Source organism: Protopterus annectens, chromosome 11.part0, assembly GCF_019279795.1.
Source record: "Protopterus annectens isolate FY-2018-M chromosome 11.part0, PAN1.0, whole genome shotgun sequence".
In the NCBI taxonomy this organism is placed as follows: domain Eukaryota; kingdom Metazoa; phylum Chordata; order Ceratodontiformes; family Protopteridae; genus Protopterus; species Protopterus annectens.
In genome coordinates this window covers 441,018,918-441,040,660 of record NC_056745.1, presented here as the reverse complement: position 1 = coordinate 441,040,660, position 21,743 = coordinate 441,018,918, and the positions used below count along the sequence as shown (strand labels likewise).

The following is a 21,743-nucleotide window of genomic DNA, read 5'->3' as shown; positions in this document are numbered from 1 at the left end:
GTTTATGATGTTCCTCATTAAGTCATACTTGTTTGAGTACATACTTTATAAAGGCTTAGTTTATGTACTTAATAAAGACTCAATGCCACTAACTATACTAGGACAAGTATATAAAGACCTTCTATTGTGAAAAATATGAAAGTTCACCTCCTGACACTGCTATGATTTTTAACGTTTGGAGGTTAAGAGGTATGTATCCATTGGTATTAGGGCAGTAAGCTGAATAGTAACCATTTGATAACCAAAAATTTTCAATGTTATACTTGTGCAAATAATTTGGTCTCATATCTGTAATTCTCGAGCAAAGCTTTAGAATAATAATGTTAAGGTTCTTTCTCAATTATTATATAGTTTTGTCCCAAAAAACTGATTTAAGATTAAGGTGGAAAAGATTCACCTTTCAGGACTGCCTTACACCAAGACAAAGTTAGTGTGTGTGAAATACTTCCCAGTGATGGTGAATTCAAAATACACACTCCAAGTTCATGAAATTTCCAAGCTTCAGTCATTTGTTGAAATTCCAGTAGAAATGCATTGAACGTGTTATCCTTTAAAACTCGTGTTGTAAATTCTTACCTCGGTCTACATTTGGGTCATATGAAGAAAATGTTCCACTATGTCTCAAGGAAATGATAGTCTTTGCACTAAGTAGGAAGTACTAGTGGTAGGTCATAGGTGATAGCATATGGTGGTGAGATATTGGGAAATTGTGTTTTCTTTAACAAGAAAAAAATGTACATTCTTTAAGCAGGCCATTAATATTATCCTGACATTGGAAAAGCTGCCACTGGGGAATGAGTACTGCTAGTCTCACTGACAGGGTGTGCAGGGGAGACTGTTTAGTCTGGGGACTGGGCATCTTCTCTGTCACTTGGGAAGTTGACTGTAGTACTAAGGGAAAAATATAAAATTGCAAAAAGAGGAACTACTACAGGTGCAGCTTTCTTTTGGAGCGGACAGCTCTTTGTCTTGGATGCCAAAGAAATGAATAAGTTAATGTTGTTTGTGCATGTCATCCTAGATAATCAGGTTATCAGATGCAATGGGGGAGATGGACAGGGAATGAAATTAAATAAACTCTGGAAAGAGCTTAATCCAATTAAAAAGGGAACCAGCCAAATCAGGAATAACAGAGCCAGACCAGGGTGATACAGCAGCACAGTGAGATATTTGATGATAGGTGTATCAGAGTACACTGTCGTTGTAAATACCTCTGCTTTAGTCATGTCTCAGGATTCCTTAATGGTGCACTTCCAAAACACCTTGGGAATTAAAGATTAAAGCATTGCACAAGTCCTGTATTCAGACTACAGCATGACAGCATTCCTAATTATTCATCAGCGATATCTGAATCTGATGAATGCCTCTGAATTCTTAAACTATTGTAGACATCTGTTGCTTGGTACAGAGTGATGAAGGCCTTACTGTGAAACATGTGACCAGTGCTTAGTTATCAGTCCTGGCACTGGAGGAGTTAGGCAAAGTGGGGGAGAAGTGAAGTGTTGTGGCCAATACCCACACTCAGGGGTATTTGGGCTCAGGGTGATTACCTGGAAAAGACCAGGGACACCATTGCTTATTTTTCCTAGATAGAGCAAGGCTACTTTGAGGGAATGAACTTTGTCAAAGTGAGAGGACAGCCTCTGTGTTCAGACCTTTGCATTTCCCTCCCTGGCATTTCAAGGGCATTGGGTGGTCAGGGTGCAATGAGGAAAAAGCTGAACCATCCCTGATGGCTGACCAAGTGATGACGTAAATGTATATATACATTATACATTTTTATATATATATATATATATATATATATATATATATATATATATATATATATATATACACAAAATAGTTAAGGAAATAGGATGCATGACACGGCTTTTTATTCAGAAATTAAGTGCTTTCATGAGTAGTACACTCTAGAGTTCATCAGAATAAAAGCAAGCACAAAATGCCAAGTTTAAATAGAATGAACAACCAGTAAATCCTCCCTAATTAAAAACGATCAGTGAAACAACTGATTGTTTAAAGCGCCAACATCACCTTAGTTGTAAATAGTTGTCAGTCATACTAATCACAAGGGAAAAATAAAATGAAACTAAAAATAAACAATCAGCCATTAAATAACAAGAACATAACAAAGTGCAACCGGGAAAAAAGACTTTAAACATTCCTTAAAGAAAGGAATTCGCTTTACATTTTAGGACACGTGAAATGGAGGTAATGCCATTGATACCTGGGGGCTGGGAGGCATTACACTTTAACTGCCACTTTAGTTCTTTGTACTCTAAAAACAAGTCTACTGACCCCCTCTCAAACCCAAATCAACCTGATCTATTACAATAAATTTAAAACTGTGAGTGGGATGTTTCGTAATATGTTTATCCAAGGTATTGGTGTCATTAGTCTTCTGAATATCATAAATATGTTAGTATATTCTTATCTTAAACTTTTTTAAAAGTTTTTCCAACATAGAAACTATCATACAATTGGCACTTGGCTATATAAACTAGACACTTGCTATTGCAATCAAACTTGTGAACCAGTTTGATCAAACCATATCCTGCAATTAAAATTGAAGTCCCTTCAAAAATATATTTGCATTGTGAACAATGTCCACATTTCTTCATCCCCCCTTTTTTTAACAAATTAGAACTTCGTTCAAGAATATTCTTAAAACATGGACCCTTTCTGTAAGCTATCACAGATTTGTCGCCCACCTTTTCCCGATGGGCATGTTTGATATCTAATGTAGCCCGGTTCCTAAAAAGTAATATTCTTAATGGCTTGAAAATGCAAGTTATAAAGTAAAACCAAGGCTCTATGAAAATCCACCACCTTACTACCACAAAAATTCCTAGAGGCAATGTCATTGGTACAACCATTGTCAATAGACCCCAGTAATGGAGCAAAGTGACCGCTGGCTCTTTTAAGCCTGACCTCCTCAAAAATTGGATCTAGGAAGTCAAAAGCGTAGCCTCTCATGTTAAACATGTCCTTCAAGTAGTCAGTCTCCAAAACAAATATACCATCATCACTAATCATGTGAGCTAACCTCACACATTGCTCCTTAACAAGAGATTTCTTTTGATGCAGTGGATGGCAGCTCTGGAAATCAAGAAAATAATTTCAATAGGTGGGTTTCCTATACAGGGTGGAAGGGAAATGTTTATAAATTCTGTCCTTGAGAAAGGTGATATCCAAATAATGGACACTGTCATAATTCGATTCCATAGTAAAACATAGGAAACCAGTACTAGAGTTCAGAAACTCAAAAAAACGAGTCCAACTTGGTATTGGACCCTTTCTAAAAATATTATGAAGGTATAGACCATAAAAGGACCAATACCTAGGCCATTCATTTGTAAAAATGGTGCTTAGTTCTCATTGTATAAGAACTATATTGGCAAAGATGGGGGGTACAAGCAGCCCCCATCGCCACACCCTTCTTCCATCTAAAAAATTGCCCCTCAAAGGTAATGAACTTGTTCTCTAAATTAGCTTCCATAAGTGTCCTAAACATAAGAATTCTTGAATGATCAAAACCAGAATGTCCACAAAGAAAGTCATAAAACATATCCAGCCCCTCTTCATGGGGAATGGAGGAAAACCAATCTTGAATGTCAATGGTAACAAAAATCAAATCTTCAAAAATATATTTATTAGAAACTTTGGACAACAAATCCCAGGAATTCTTCAGTAAGTGCTCAAAATTACCAAGAACTCCTTTTAACTGAAAATCAATGAACTTAGCCAGTGGGAAGGTTTTAGAAGCTTTGGCATCCACAATAAGTCGCAAAGTGGGTCCACTAAACTTTTGTGGATTTGGGGGATGCCAGAGATAGTGGGGATTCTTGGGGAAGTAACTGTCAAAAATGAAAGCTCTGTCTCTGTAATCTGGTTATCTAAAAACAAATTGTTTAACATAATGTCAATACATGTGTAGAAAAAGTGTAATTCATTCAAGGAAACTTCGTCATAGGTATCAGAATACAAAAGCAACAACATTTTACTGATATAATCATTGCTATCCATAACAACAAGTCCACCCCCCTTGTCGGGCTTCATAACCCTAATGGACTTATTGTTAGAGATGCTATGTTATAATCTGAATTCATCACGATTCAGGATGAAATTGAAATCACACCTTTTCTTACTACACAGTTTCCTTACATTATTTTCACATATTTTCTCAAAAAAAAATGTAAAACAGGGTAGAGTGGTGGATTAAAGTAACTTAACTTTTTACATTCTTGAATAACATGAGACGTGTATTTTTTCCTCAAAATAAAAACTAAAATTTAGTTTCCTAATAAATAGTTTCAAATTAATCAAAACAACATTAAGTTGGGCCACTTGTTAGGGAACAAAAGTAAGACCTCTCTGAAATAAGTTGGCCCATTCACTTGTGACTACACAACCACTGAAATTATAAATTTTGAATTTACTGAGTTTATTCATAATGCACTATGGTCCACCATCATCTACCACCTCATTGTTGTCCCCCTCACTTGCCCCTTCTCCCTGGCTGTCCCTCCTTTCATTACTTGAAAACCCCGGGGGATATTGTTCAATGTCCTTGAAAAATCCTGGCTTTGTTGTCCGCGGTTCAGAAGTCTTTTCAACCTCCTTAAGGGCATTGCCCCCAAAGGGGCTCTCCCATTAGCACCATTCTCTTTGTTAATAGGAGAAGAACCAATGTCCACAAGGCCTTCATCAACATCATCATTGAAACCCAAACTGTTCCTTGGTGGAGAAGGCTAGGCTTTACCTAAATCATAGTCAGTTTTGTCCCTGTTCAATTTCTTAATCTTTTTCTTCTTTAAAGCATCAATAGCCCCGTCCACATTGACAAAAATAGCCCTGTATTCATTGAGCTTATGTTCAAATAACACGTCTTTTTGAATGGACACATTTAAAGCATTGTTAGAGTCATTAAACCTTTGAATATTACGTTCAGTATCCCTTACCAGTAGCTCCAGTAATTCGCATCTGTGCCTATTAAAAAGCTCATCAAGATCACAATGTAAATCAGAGCCTGGGACCAAGTCCTGTTGGAAATTTTCAAGTACGAAGCCCTTTCGGGACCTGTTCCCTTCTCAAGCATTCCCTTAAGCAGCACTTTTCCAGTTGAAGCTTACGCAGCTTCAAAGTTTGTTGCTGCAACACTGTCAACTGCTGTTCTATCGTGCTAATGTGGGAACCGCCATTGGGATTTCTGTCAGCCTGGAAACGAAGTTTGTTCCCTTTCTGGATCCATTCACCAATAGAAAAATTCGTCAACCCGGTTACATCACTGCTGTGGGCATTGCCAATTGTAGGAACAAGACCATAATTCGTAGAGTTAACTCCACCAGTGGAATTAGGCAAATGATGGTTTTGTAATCTCTGGGCAGGGGTAATATTAGAATTAATGCACTGCTGAGAAAATAAAGGCTGGGAAAACTGATTGTTACACCTATCGGCTGAAGTACTCTGTCTGCCATTAACAACAAGGGATAACTGCTGTGTCAACCCTTGAATTAAAGCAGTAAGGTTTCCGATGGAAGAAATAAGATCCTGCTGCAAATTCAGCCCCGAAGTGTAAGACCCAGCTTCCTTCTTCATCAAACACACTAGGAATTCACAACAACTTGAACAAACTTGTTAAAACAAAAAAGAGAAGGAAATAGGATGCACAATACAGCTTTTTATTCAAAAATTAAGCACTTTCATCAGTAGTACACTCTAGACTTCATCAGAATAAAAGCAAGCACAACATGCCAAGTTTAGAATGAACAGTCAGTAAACCCTCACTAATCAGTGAAACAATTCATTGTTTAAAGCACCAACATCACCTTAGTTGTAAATTGTTAAACAGTCATACTAATCCCAAGGGAAAAATAAAATGAAACTAAAAATAACCAATCAAATAGCCATTAAATAGCAACAATTTAACAAAGTGCAATAGGGAAAAAAGACTGTAAATATTTCTTAAAGAAAGAAATTCGCTTTAGGTTTTAGAGCACCTGAAATGGAGGCAACATCATTGATACCTGGGGGCTGGGTGCATAGCCGGCCTTAGGCATAGGCCAACTAGGCAGCTGCCTAGGACGCCGCTGTAGCAGGGGCACTTTTCCAGTATTTATTTGGTGTAGGTAGACCAGTATGGGGACACCAGATGGTGTGGTAGGGGGCACCATGGAGCCCTTTTGCCTAGGGCACCAGTTGACCTAAGGCCTTCCCTGGCTGGGTGGCATTACACTTTAACTGCCACTTTAGTTCTTTGTACTCTAAAAACAAGTCTACTGGCCCCCCTCGCAAACCGTAATTAATCTGCTCTATTGAAATAAATTTAAACTGTGAGTGGGATGTTTCATAATATGCTTAGCCAAGGCATTGGTTTCATTATGCTTCTGAATATCATAAATATGTTGGTATGTTTTTAACTTAAACTTTTTAAAAGTTTTTCCAACATACAAACTATTGCACAATTGGCACTTGGCTACATAAACTAGACACTCATTATTGCAATCAAACCTGTGAACCAGTTTGATCAAACCTTATCCTGCAATTAAAATTGAAGTCCCTTCAAAAATATATTTGCATTGTGAACAGTGTGTGTGTGTGTGTGTGTGTGTGTGTGTGTGTGTGTGTGTGTGTGTGTGTGTGTGTGTGTGTGTGTGTATATATATATATATATATATATATATATATATATATATATATATATATATATATATATGGATATGGGATCTGTACAGATCCCCAATGGCACTTTCTGCCAAAGCAGAATCACCGAACATACATAACCAAAAGGCAGCACTTTTGGTTATGTATGCTGGTTGTGCTGGTTGCACTACGGTGCGGTTAAGGGATAATTACCTTTTCCCCACTGTAGTGCAACCCAGAGTGAGAATATAAAAGTAGGGGGATGCAGGGGGGCTTACCCCCTGCATAAAAGAAGATTTATTGTTTTTTGGGGGGGGTTTCGAACGCACTTTAATGAAAGCACTTTTTTGGTGAGAGCGCTTTCGTTAAAGTGTGTTCGGTTATTGTGGATTTGGACTATTGAACTTTTGTTCAATAGTCCTAGATCCGTATATATATATATATATATATATATATATATATATATATAGATATATATATATATATATATAGATATAGATGTATATACACACACAGACACACACACACAAACACACACATATAGTACATAGTTACATGAGCATAGGGTATTGATACAATTTCAGATAACTTTAATCCATCTCATCATCTGACTAGAGAAAAAAAATAATTTCTGTGGCTCTGCTCAACAGGGGCACAGAAAAATAATTTTCTTGGGTGGTAAAAGCCAGGGTACCTTTTTGGCAAGATTTATATAGGCCTTAGGGCCAATATCCTAGTACCTACCTATGAATCTATGACCCTATATATATTGATCATAACTGATTCTGTTACAATTTTTTTCCCAATAAAATCCAATTATTTCTTAAATGATATTTTTATTGTTTTCTGTCAGACTGAGTCCAGATATCTTGCAGCTTTGCTTTCTGTGCTACATTTATATTATGGGTTTGACAACTTTTGAGTATTACTTTCTGCTTGTTTAGTAAATCGTGCATTCTTCTGCTTTTACAAAATGAAAACTATTCATTCTCTGATTATCAGCTTATCCAGCTCATGGTTATGACGGGGACTTTAGGTACAAGGCAGAGAAACTAAACTCGTGTAAGTCACCAGTCTAGTGTGGGATTCTCAGTCACACATGACAGTGCACCACCTAGAGGCAATTTAGTGAAGTATCAGTTCACTTTGCACATTATTTTTAGAATGTGGAAATTAATTGGACTGGTCAACAAAATCCTTCACAGACACAGTGAGGATGTGCAGACTCTACGGAGAAGATACCCAAACTAAAATATGGACCTGAGAACCAGTCACTATAAGTCAGAATGCTAACAACTGTGCCATCCAAAATGTGTTACTTTTTTGTAGTCTTTGGGTATTAAACGTTCTACTGTTATCTTACTTCCCTGCATGAAAGGAGTTGTATAGCTTCCATCTGTCCTCTTAAAAATAATTAGTTTTTATTGTCATTAAGTCATATTTCATTCTTTTCAAAGCAAAGATAACAATATGACTGTCAACAAAAATAACACCAATAGATAAGAGTTTTTGACATATTCTAATGGTTTTGAGTGTCTAATATTTTATTAGTATCAAGCAATGGATAGTCTTAAAGTGTATTATTATGTTTGCATAATTTATATTTTGCACCACAGTATGTGATACATAAGTGCCAGTCTCACATTTCATCTTATTGGTGAATATTTTTAGTTTCCTGTTCAGGTGATAATATTCCTCTTAAACTGATTTTCCCCACACTGGTTCTCATGAGGATTAATGGTGATCTTTAGCCTCAGTGACATGAACATGCTGAATTATGAGACGTGTCTATTAGACTTTCACAGACACATGCTGTACATGCACAGAAACACATCCAGTAAACTCTGTGGACCTCTAACATGATCCCACCAAGGAAGACATTACATTTATTTTGGCTGTGGTTTCAATAAAAAGTTTGTAAAGCTTTTTATTTAAAAATAAATGTCTCAAATAAATAAGGTTAGACTACAGCAACACATATTGTAGCACTTGAATCACCAGATGCCATGGTGCAATGTAGTATTAAAGTGTGATCATACACTGCAACATATGTGTGCATATGTTTATATATATGTGCACACGCACACACTTATGGACTTATGTTCCTGTACGTAAATATGTACCATATGACAGCCATTGACAGTACTCTGGTAATGTAAAATCTGGTTTCTGAAAGCAGACAGTTGTGGGTCTGTGTCTTTCATAGCCATTAAATGCTATGGTTTCCTAATATTAATAGAAAGGGCATTGCAGTTTCTTGTTGGTTATATAGCCCTGCTGTCTTGTCCTTTCATTTTTTTAATGGTTATTCTGCCCTGAACTTTCTTCTTTGAGAATCTGAGTAGGGACAGACCTGTTTTCAAGGGAAGATCTGCTCAGTTTTAAAACTGCCTTCATCCCTATGAGTACTTATTACTAGGCTGTGTATTCTACTAACTCTGTTTCCCCTTACCATTAGACAGCATAAAGGCTGATACCAATTGCCTTCACATTTTACAGCTTTTGCACCTTCAGTTCTCTTTTGCCCCCACTTAGAAGGGTTGCAAATAAAGTACACATCCTGTAGAAGATGGGAGATATCATATGGTTGCCGGATTCAATTTTTTTGCTAAACCCTGTCATTTCAGGTTACTTAAAAATCCAAATTGCAAACAGCGTAGTATCTGACCTCTAATGCCTAAATATTCTGCAATGCAATGCATCAATGAAAATAGCATTTGTGTAACCATATGCAATATAAGTGGAAGTTAGGCTCTGGATGGTGCATGATAACTGGATCAAGTGACTTGTGCAATAAGTCATTGAGCCACAAGTGGGATTTAGAAGTCTGAACCCCTTCCCTCATGCATATATGATAAACAAGAAATTACACAGCTGACCACTATATGCCCCATGTACTTATTGTTGTACATTGCATCGATTTTTATAGTTTGCAGTTTTGGATTTTTCTTCTGGTCTCTGGAGTAGAAGGAAAATTATTTCGAATCATTATAAGTAAGTGGATTTTTCCCCAACTCATTGACTATATTTTTATATGAAAATGTGAAGAATATTTTTGTTTCATCATGTTTCAAAAAGTTCTGCTTGCAGTTTACGGATAAATTTCAATTTTTTGAAAGGAGGCAGTTTGATTGGCTAGTGTGCGACTGGCATCTGTGTTACATGATTAGTTGGACAAGTGATTTGACTGCATATAGCAGTGAGAAAGGAGTGTGTTTAGTTAATCTCGGGTTTGTATGTTGCACCGTATGAGTGTGGAGGTATACTTTTTTGTGTAACTGGGGTTTAAGGTTTTTATTTTGGTAGGGTATTATTATTATTAAGATTTTGGCCAGAGGTTTTGAAGTGGCAATAAGACTGCTTGGTGGTACTTTGAGTTGGATAAGGTGAGATGTGTACTCTGCAATGGCATTCCATGGAAATGTACTGTTATTACGGCCTTGATATTTATCTGACATCACATTTTCTTTATCTTTCTAGTTCTTTACAGGATCAAGATGTATGGCATAGGACAGAAAACTGTACTATTTGCTGATGCAAGATAAATGTTTTTTTTTTTTCCTTTTCTTTTTTAGGTCTTTGATTGTAGTAACCTGCTTTGCTTGGGAGGGTATGAGTTCATTATGTACATTCTGGACACTGCCATCTTATGCCTTGTTTTTCATTTGTTGATTTTTCATGTTTTGTGACTTTGCTTTGTGGGCTTAAGTGAACAGTGCATTATTTTACTGTTGTAGGCTTTATTTTAGGTTTGTGCGTTATGCATTATTATGGACATTATGCTGTATATGTCTCTATAACTCATTGCATAGACTGGTAAATATACAGTGATCCTACCAGTCATTGAGCTTGGCAGCCTATGTGCCTGGAACAGAAACAGTAGTCTGTGCTGATTAGGTAAACTAGTCAGGGAGGTGATGTAGAGGTATTGCAGGTTTCTGTGGGGAAGAACTTAGTAGCTAGTAAAAGGGCAGGATTAGCAATGGATGATGAAAAATTTGTATTTCTATATGTGAGGAGTTTGTGGTGGTCTAAAGAAATATATATATATATATATATATATATATATATATATATATATATATATATATATATATATATATATATATATATATATTGTTTTTAAGTAAGGTGTATTGTTTACTGTCTCAGTTAGTTGCTGCATCCTTTCACACCTAAGACTGACATTATGTATAGTCTGTAAAGTAAGAAATGTCTTGATCAAAGTCTAGTGCTCTTTCTGGATACAGGTAAGTCAGAAGATATGCATTGCATGATTTGCAAATAAGGCATGTAATGAGCTTATAGGTTCCTGTGAATACTAAGTTGAATGCCCTGAAGGAATCATTTTTCAGCCTAGCTAATAATAAGAGGTTAGAATCAAACTGTGTACCTTATGTCTAATATGCGAAGACCTTAACCATTATGCCAGATCCATTGATTTACCATACAAGTTCTCTCTTTTTTCCAATGTTGTGGAGATGTGAAGTTAGTATATTTAAGTAAGGGGGGTGTGATGGTGCTGCCTCCCTCCTCATGTAACAAAGATTTTCAGTCAAATGTGATTCTGTGAACTGAAGTTCAGTCAAATGTGTTAAATCATTTCTGATTCAGTTAAGTGTGATTCAATTAAAATGCTTATACTCCTTCCTTGTATATATTAGTTGATGTTTGGTTGCAGGCACTTTTATGTTGTTTTTATGCACAGTAATTTTCTACCTGTACTCACCGTACTATAATATTTTTCTCTTAGATAATATTTATATGTTTCATCTGGGGTGTTTATTTCTCCCTCCTGACATCGTTTTCACCAACATATGGCTGGTTTGTCTTTATGCGTACCATGGTGGGATGTGGAGTTTCAGGCCATGCTCAGGGGTAAGACACAGTATTTAAGATCTCTGTTAATGTGAGTACTGTTCATTGAATGCTATGGTACATTTGTTCCAAGGTTGAAAGGACAGAGACTCTGTCACCATTGTCCCCTCCTACTTGAAGACTTTAGCATGATCAAAGACAGCTACAAAGTTTTTTTTATTTTATTTTTTTGTTGTTGTTTTTATTTTACGCAGCTGATGTAGGCCATTGACTTTTCAATTAGTTGTTAGTACCAAAGCTGGGCAATCATTTCCTAACTCAAACATTCACAGTCAAATATTTCACAATAGTTCTCAACTCAGTCTTTTAAAGCATGGCAAATGACACCTTTTAAATTATTTTTCTAAGTGCTCATCACTGGTTTTATGCTTGGTAGCCTGAGGCCGAATGTGATCCTATGCTGAGAATACAATAATTGCCAGAACTGCCTCTAGGGTTGAGGATCTCACAGCAACTGTAACCAGTATTTTCACAAAAGGGCAGTATTTGACAAACTGTGATTCACTGATAAGAGTGAAATAGCATCATCTGACATGACTTCAAAAACCAGTGATGATTCCATATGAGTGTAACATCTGTGTGCTCACCAAGGGCAGTCTGCATAGAAAGAGTTGCATTCTTCAAATACTTTGAAAATTGGATTACTCCCATCCCAACCTTTACACTCTTCAAAGATAAAGTAATTGGCAAATATTTATCTCGGCCTTGAGTCTTCTATAAAATTAAAGGTTTTCTGATCACAGGGATAAAGCTTGCTATGGTATGATCAGTTCTTCTCTTGCAGTTAGAGTATGGTATTCCTTCAGTGTTCAGAATAGTAGTCTACTGAAAGTAATGTACAATAGCCTCCATTTGTTTATTTCCATAGTGTCATTGGAAAACATCACAGCTCAATGTGTAATAAGCTGGACAGGATTTCATGTAAAGGAAAGAGGGGCATAGCCACAGTCAACCTTCCACATGTTGTTGTATAATTAGTCCACTGTACGTTTTGCTTGCAAGAAGTCTGCTGAAGATTTAAGCCTTGAATTCTAGATATTGCAGGGTATTCCTTTTCAATATGAGGTCCTGAACTCTAAGACAGAAATTTGGAGAAAGGCCTTCTGGTTAGCTCCAGATCTTTTTAAAGATTTGCCTTCTTGATTTGTAGATATAATATGTCATGCAATGTTTTGGGAGGGGACTTTGCTTGTTTTCCTGAGCAAAGCATGTATGCTTGAAGGTTTCTCCGGAATGACTGAATCAGTAATGTGATCTAATGCCTTCAAGTGATGTTCATAAACTATTTCATTATATTTGTATGCATGATATATGTAATCCAATAAAACAGTCAGTCTTTTATTCATTAACTATTTCTTCAGTGCAACCAAAAATACACCATCATTTATATCTAAACATCCACTAATTTACCATCTGGAAATAAAAATATTTCCTATTATTTTACTTATTTATTGACACTTGATTGCTGGGAATGTCTGAGTAGGTTGTCTCGAGAGCAGTCATTTATGTAAGTGAACACTTTATATGTTTAGTTAATAAAGGAGATGATGTAGAGTGGTTTGGAAGAACGGTACATGCTTTTGTTTAAATAGTTGATTAATGTCATTTAGTCATCTTGTGTTAAGTAGAAGGATTTCTGTGTCAGAGACTGCAATGTATGAATTGTTTCTGCATGTATAATTTTTTTTATTTATTGACATTTGATTAACAAAAAAAGTTAGACTGGATAATTCAACTGTGTGTGTGTGAACTGGCTGCTTATTGTACAACTGAAGTGATTTTTATGCTGATTACAGCTCAGCAAATTAAAGTTGATGCAAGACTGTTGTGGACTATGGTTTTAATTTTGAGTTAGATGTAGTTTCTTTAATATGAGTAATCAGCAATGCTATTCTAGAGTTGCATACTTGTGTTGTAAATGTAGGTTGATAAAAATATGTTCTAGTAAGTTTGTAATGATTTACAGTGCAGTCAGTAATTCTACAGCAGTCTCAGTGATGTCCACTTAGAGAGGTTTGTGCTTATTTAGGAAGTGTAAATTGATGCAAAACCTGTGAAGTGTTCGATTTTAGCAGAAAGAAAATTTCAGCCATGCCACATAGAAATGGTACATTTTCATGCAGTGCAAAAATAGGGTCTATATTATATAAACAAAGCATTAAAATGTCGACTCACCTTTGATCGACTCCTATTTCTCGAAACTGCACAACATCGAACCCTCAAATCACCAATTTCATTCCAAGGAAAAGAAATCAGTAGCCCAAACACACACACCACATTACAACAAACACTACTAAAGTGGGGGGGGGGCATCACCCCAACACCCCCCAATGTGAGAAGATGTGCCCCCCACACCCCCCTAACTAAATATACTAACTCCAAGATCACACTACAGTCAGGAAAAGGGCAGATTTAAAAGAACGGCCAACCAATTTCTTTCCCTTGGAAAGAAATTGATTTGGCCATTCGATGTTGTGCAGCTTCGGGAAATAGGGTCAGTCAAAGGTGAGTTGACATTTTAATGCTTTGTTTACATAATATAGACCCCGAAAATAGGGTGTTCCACATTTTGACTACTTGTCACACATTGCTAGGGTCTATATTCCACACTGGCCCCTTAAGCAGTTGAGACCTGTGCTGCCCATTCAAAACATGCTGTAAATACCAATAAATCATTTTTCAATTGGTTGTACTTAAAAGTTAAACAGGTTTTGTTTTTGTTGAATAACAACATTAAAACTTCTGTTTCCACTTCTGATGTTTACTGTTTTAGTCTTATTTATTTTTTGATACTGAACGTATTTTGTTGAGTGTTGTATTTATAATGGATATGAGTGAAGCCATTGCAAGTGTGGACAGTGATTCAGACCAGGATTGTGTGGCCACACCACCCAAGAAGGTAAAAGTGGAGAAAGCTAAAAAGAGAATGTCACGGTTTAGTCACAAATGGCAAACTGATTTTGCATGGTGAGCAGTTCAGGACAGCATGTTCACTGCTTACTGCACTGTTTGTGAAAGGAGCATATCAGTGGTGTACGGTGGAAAAAGTGACTTGCTAACTCACAGCCATTCGCAGACTCACATAAAAGCACACCGTTATATGAAAGGGTCTATGTCAGTTCTGCAAATGCTTAAAATTTCGAATGTTGCATGGTCGAGACCAAACGTTTGAAATTTCAAGTGTTCGAAGATTGACTTTCAATGGCGCCATACAGTGCAGATAGGGAGAATTTCTCTTTTCTGCACTGAAGTGCGGTCTCAGAGTTGGTATATTTAAGTAGGGTGTGTGTGGGGGGGGGCGCACATTTGGTCTCGACCATGTAACGTTCGACATTTTGGATGTTTGAATATTTAACATAGACCCACATGAATTGGCTGCCATTGTCAGTTTTTTCAGTAGAACAGCATCAGCTGGAGTTGATAAACTGGCAATGACAGCAGAGTTGGCCAGGATCTGTCACACTGTGTGCCATCGCATTTCTTAAAATACTGCAGACTGGAGCCAAGCTCTATCACCAGCTGTATCCGAACTTTGCCATTTGCAAGAAGATCACCTGTAGTTGCAATAAGGAAGAAATATTAGTGACCGGTGTCCTTGCATCGAAGTCAGTTGAGTCAATCTTTAAAGACTTGACTAAAAACACCTCAAGATTTTCTGTCTCAATAGATGCATCAAAATTGAAGAATCTCAAGATGTTTTCCATATGTGTCCAGTATTTTACTGTAGAAACTGGCTTTAACAAAAAACTTCTTGACTTTGTTAACCTCAATGACTAACATTCTACTTCTGTGTTCTGTAGTGAACATATTTCACGGTCTTGACATCACGCACATATCATTGTATTCAGCCAATAATACCACTGTCAGTTATGAGCACAAACAGTCAGTCTTCACAGAGTTGCTGAAGAGAAATAACAAGATCTTCAAAACTAACTGCAATGGACATGTGATTCACAATGTGCTGAAGAAGGTAATTGATGAACTGGACTGTGATGCTGTAACCATGGTGACATCCATTTATAGTCACTTCACTGTACCAGCAAACCGCAGAATGGACCTGCAAAATTTTTTTGAATTTGTGGACTTGGGAGTACCAAGAACTGCTGAGACATGTACCAACCAGATGGCTGTCTCTGGGTCCTGCTGTCAGTAGGTTATTATAATCTTGGTCAGCGATCATTTTGCATTTTGTTTCTCTAGGCAGTGAATGCCCTAACAGAGTTCATGCAAATCTGTGCATAGAAGACATACATAATCGTGAATCGGTGAAGACTAACATCAAGAAAGCTTACTTATGCTTTGTGCAAAATATCTGCAGTGTTTTTGAATTATCTTTTCAGAAAGATTTTACATTCGTTGAGCTGTTTCTGGTAATGCTGGACTTGAGAACAAAAATTGAATCACATAGCAGATATGTTTTTTGGATCCAAAACACGTGCAATTCTTGAAAATAAAGATGTGTAGCCATTCCAGGTGTCTATTGAGGAAAAAAGGGTTTGACTTACCTGAACAAGTGGTTTCATTTCTCAGAGTCAGAAGACAGTATCACTTTTGCACTACGCCACTTGCTGCTCAGCAAACCACCAAAATTTAAACGTAAAAACTGCATGCGTTGCCATGAGCTTATTGCAGGAAGTTGACTTGGACACTTTTATGATAAATTCTGCACAGCTAAAGAAAGTTTGACGCACATTGTTGATGATTTGACTTTATCACCATGTGACAAATGGTAGAAGTTTTTTCAGTGGGGCTAGCAATGCCTATCCAGAAAGAGTTTTCTCGATGATGAACACCAAGTAGAGTTCGGAATGAAACAGAGCCACCGTTGCTTTGGTAAAACCCAACCTGCTGGTTTTCCTGAATTACAGCATGACCTGCAGTGAGTTTTACAAATTTGTTTTGCATGATTACAAGCTGCTGTTATCAGCAGATAGTCTCTAGAAATATTATTGAAGAAAGCGCCCAATGAATTTGAGTGAAACCTTACCAAAAAAATAGACCAAGTCTTACCTAATACTATTAGGCCTAGTATTACTTTTTCACCAGTAGCTCTGTTTGTAGTTCCCTGCATGTATAGTTGTTTTTGTACTTACTGCCATTACAATTTTTTCACTCTTCACTGTAACAAACCAGGCCCGCTAGTCACTTGGTGCAATATGCTGAATTGTTTTTGACATTTGCTGCTTGTACTGTTGTTAAATTATAGATACTACTATAATACTAAGTGGCTAATTATCTGTCTCAAGTTGCTGTTAGGCCACTCTTTCCTGGATCCATTCATTGGCCATGGTGGATTTTTACTGTACAATTGTCTGTTGTTTCTAGAATACCTGATATCCAATCCAATAAGCAAAAAAGCATAAATCATTTGATAGAAATACATATTTTGCAGCAGTTATGTGTGTTAAAAATCTGTCACATAACTGCTCTAAAGCATGCATTGTATAATGCAAAATTACAAAATTTTCCCAGGATGATGCCCCTGGAGGCCCCCCAAAAATTTGTATTGCTCCTTTGGCACGCTGATATCTGTCATCCTGGATTTTCTCTTTAAAGTGTTTGCAACTTTAGTGAGGACTGAATTCATTAAATAATGACAGCCATTTGGAGTTTCAGACTTAATATCCTTCAGAAAATTCATGGTAACATAAAACCTTTTATTATAGCAGCTTTGTAAGTTTATAAGGGCAGTAATTAAAATATGACTCTATTTTTGGGCCTTTGTATCCCCATCATTTTTGGCTTTGTCCAGATTTCTTGTGCTAAGAGGTTGAGAGGTGTGGAAGGTAGTATCTTCAACAGTAGTTGGGATTTTTTGATTTGTTCTTACGTCCCTCACCAGGGATTCACTTGTGCAATGGCTTGCTAATGATAAGCTTGTATGCCTGCTACCACATGTGCAGCCTGCAGTTCACAGTGCTGCACACCACAAGGCAAGCACAGAAATTTGTTTTTTCACTATGGACCAAATGTAGTACCTCCCTCAGAGGTGAGCAGTCTGGCAATCACTGCTCAATTCCCACCTCACCTGTGTCATATCCTATCCATTGCACAGGCTGCTAGTCAAACCCAGGTCATCTGGAGGAAAAGTCATGGTTTTATCTGTATTTGCCTACAGAAATAGCATGACAAATGAATGCTTTTACTGCTGAAGTACTCTACTGACAAATTACATAAGTGTGAAAGGAAAAAGCTGAAGAGGAAAATACAATTTTAAAAAGGAGCTACATGTTTATTGAATAACCTACTGATTTTTGTGATTAAGTTTCCACATTTGTGATTCTTTCAAGGGTCTGTACATCTGTTTCATTATGAAAATGTCCCTGGATAATCTTTCATTTCTGAAGTCCTCCATTAACTTGGTTTCTGGATTTGCATACACAGTTCTAAGCAATTTTAGAAATTTGAATTAAAAGGAAAAAGGTTTCAGATAAAGATTTGATAGGAAAAACAAAAGCCTCATTAGAATGTTTTATTTCTGCCAAAAGTTGAAAACTGAAGCTTTATATAGAACAACACTAATATAAATTTTACACATTAGGGGCAGTTATGCTATAATACAGGGGTCATTAGGACGCATACGGTTCTCACTGTATGCTTCTATTTAGATCAGAAAAATGACATAAAGGTGTTAGCTTGCATGTGAAAATTTTAATTTCTTCCCTTTGCCACTTCTCTAACACTGTTGCCCTGTTTCTGTCTTCTGTTCTGCATTGACATGGAATTAGTATTTGCATATATGCATCTCAATGTAATCTGCATTTGTTTTCTTTTGTTACAGATACATTATAAAAACAGAATTTGTGCCTTCTAAATACAGAGGATACATGTTGCCAATGTCTGCAGTAAGAATTCTTTTTTTATTAATTTAACAGAAAAATAAATACAATTTTGCCACAAGTATTAGCTCTGTCATTATTCAGCATATAGAGGGATATCACAAATTAAGATACACAGGAAAATGTTCCTTAAAGTCCATTTTCCTCATACAGACAGAAGTGTCAGAACTGTAATTTTATGTATGAAAGAGAGGTGCTTAACGGGAACATACCTATGAGATATGAAGCAGATTCAGAGGATTTATTGCTGGAAGGTTAAAAATATATTGTATAAGTTTGCTTTGATGTGAAGCCATTTGTATAACAGGATTAAAAGAAGCAGATGATGATATATACTTTTGCAGTGCATGCCTATGGCAGTTTTAAAGTCTTGACTTACATACCCTTTACATTTTAGTAAAAGAATACATTTATCTGCTTATTTTACTACTCACCTACAGTGTCTGCAGCATTTCTGTTAGCAAAATCTCCTACTTTTCTGTATTATCTTTCTCCACTGTTTTACTGACTGCGTAGTAATATGATTTAAAATATTCCTTGTTTCTTTCATTTTCGTTCTTTTTGTTTTCAATATTGGGGTCTATATGAATAAATATGGTTTTATTTTTCTTCTACTAACTATTACTTTGACTTTCTCTAGCTACCCATTCAATATGTGAATGTTATATCCATACTGTACATATCAACATTTTTTTTGCCTCTATGTAAGGTAGCATCCATTTTCTATCTGTAGTATTTATGTATATTATGAAGTAACTGCCTTCTACAAATATTTTTAATATATTGTGGATGATTTAATTATGCCGAATGATATTAACAGTAACCAATCTCAATCTCTCTCTTTCTATATATATGTGTGTGTGTGTGTGTGTGTGTATATATATATATATATATATATATATATATATATATATATATATATATATATATATGGTTTACGTTTACATGTGCGTATTGCACACGGGCGACCGTCAAATGTTCGAAAGACAGTTTTCAAGTTCTGAAAACTTTGAACGGAAGACGGTTCGAATGTGCAATGAGCGAATGCACAGTGAGAGTCGCTCATTGCACATTCGACATTTAGGGGCAGAGCGCACTATAGTGGGGAGTTGGAAATGGTTCCATTCCCCGCTGTAGTGCGATCTCGGAGTTAGAATAATAAAGAAGGGGGGTGTGGGGGTGCAGGGGGGCTTGCCCCCCTGCATTACACGGCATATACTTTTGTTGTCGACATTCATGTTCGAAAAACAGTGAATTGGCTGTTCGATTTGCTGCTTTTCAAACATTAGAAACTGTCGCTTTTTCCAGTTTCGTTTTTATGATGAGAGGATATGACCACTCGCACAAGTGTGATTCGAAGTTTTACAGGTAAACCTATATATATACATATATATATATATATATATATATATATATATATATATATATATGTGTGTGTGTGTGTATATGTTGTTGTTGTGTCTTTCGGCTTTTCCTGGTTAGGGGTCGCCACAGCTGAACTCCGGTCCGCTAATGATTGGTAGTTGATTTTTACGTGCCGAGTTACCAGCCCTGACACACAACCTTCCATGAAGGTACGCCCATTCACGCATGTCTCCACGCAGAAGACGCTTTAGCTGAGAATCGAACCGGACAGCGCCTTACTGTGAGGCGACAACGCTACCACAGCACCACCACCGTGGGTTATGTGTGTGTGTATATATATAGATATATATATATATATATATATATATATATATATATATATATAGTCCAAAACCACTCCCAGCACTCGAAATAAGAGGCACCATGAGAGAAAAAGCCATTTAATCCTGGCACAGTCTGCCCACAGACCGGTTTCGCTTTACAAAAGCGTCATCAGTGCATTCACATTTAAATATGACAGCATTTAAAAAGACAGGAGAGATGAATGCCTTTTTGTCACCTGAGCCAAAAAGAACTAAATCCCCTTTAGGAGGGGGGCCGTAAACATCATAAACGACCAGCTGGAGGCGAGGTTTCAAGCCAGTTGGTAGTTCCCACAGACCCGGTTTCAGATGGACATTTTAAAGATGTTGATAATGCTCACAGTAATGTTAACCAAATAGTGGTTAATTTAACCAGCTTTTCTTTTTCTGAATGCCAATTAAAATTGCTCAATAAAGGCCTGGGGTTTGTTCCTTCTTTTTTTGTGTCACATTATGATGTTGTGTGTGATGTAAAACAGTTTTGTAGAAATTTAAATTTGAAATATTATTTTGCTCAACAGGACACTACCCCAGTAGTGAAGGATGAAGGCATTTTTCGGTTTAAAAAGTCGAATTTTCAACCTACATATAACAAGACAGTTAGAACTTTTGAACAACTAGTTCTACAAGAATTACAGGTTCAACAAGCAGACATTTTTAGGTGTCCTTCTAATAATTTGACAATAGAGGAGCGTCTAGCTTTAAAAACTTTAGTAAATAATGATAACATAATAGTGACTAAAGCAGACAAAGGAGGGGCGATTGTTATTTGGGACAAGTTGGAATATGAAAATGAGGCTAATAGACAATTGCGGGACCCTTTTTCCTATAGCTTGTTGTCTATGGACCCTTGTCAAGGGTTTAAATTTGCTGTGGATAAGTTTCTTTTTGAAGCTAAACAACAGGGTATAGTGAGTGAAGGGTTAGTAACACAGTTAACAGTAGATAGCCCTTCTTTCCAATATTTCTATTTGGTTCCCAAAATTCATAAGACCTTACATAACCCCCCAGGTAGACCCATAGTGGCAGGACGTGGTTCAGTTATGGAACCACTGTCGGAATACCTTGAATTTAAACTAAAACCTATGCTTAATCTGATCCGAGCCAGAATTAAAGACACAAAACAGTTTTTGACACTGATGGAAGATATACAGTTATCTAGTGATTGCCAAATGGGCACACTAGATGTACAATCTTTGTATACCAGTATTCCCCATTATGGTGGAATCAAAGGGGTTAAATTTTGGTTGGAAGAATCAGGCTTGTATTCTGCAGATGAAATTGAATTCTTGTTATTAATGTTAAAGTTTGTTTTGGAGCATAATGCATTTAGGTTTCTTGGAAACTGGTATTTACAGGTTAAAGGTACAGCCATGGGAGCTACTTTTGCTCCCATATATGCTGACCGCTTTATGGGATATTTTGAGAAGGAGTATATTTATTGTGAGGGTTTTCCCTATTCTGAACAGCTAGTGATGTGGCGTCGTTATTTGGACGACTGTTGGGTCATTTGGCAAGGTAGTCTTGATGAGTGGGAAGATTTCAAAGGTTATCTAAATAACAATGAATATGAAATTATTTTCACTGGTATACTCAACCTATTTACGGTAGATTTTTTGGATGTTAATATTACGAAATTGTTGGATGGTACATT

The 21,743-nt window shown here is 36.7% G+C and overlaps 1 protein-coding gene across 1 annotated transcript in view; it reads left to right on the top strand.

The window, feature by feature from the left end:
* SVOPL (SVOP like) overlaps positions 1-21,743 on the top strand; it is a 716,183-nt gene that overhangs the window by 369,282 nt on the left and 325,158 nt on the right. The window contains exons 6-7 of the mRNA XM_044087938.1: positions 11,399-11,523; positions 18,305-18,368. Of these exons, the coding sequence (XP_043943873.1) occupies positions 11,399-11,523; positions 18,305-18,368 (189 nt within the window). The remainder of the gene's footprint in view (positions 1-11,398; positions 11,524-18,304; positions 18,369-21,743) is intronic.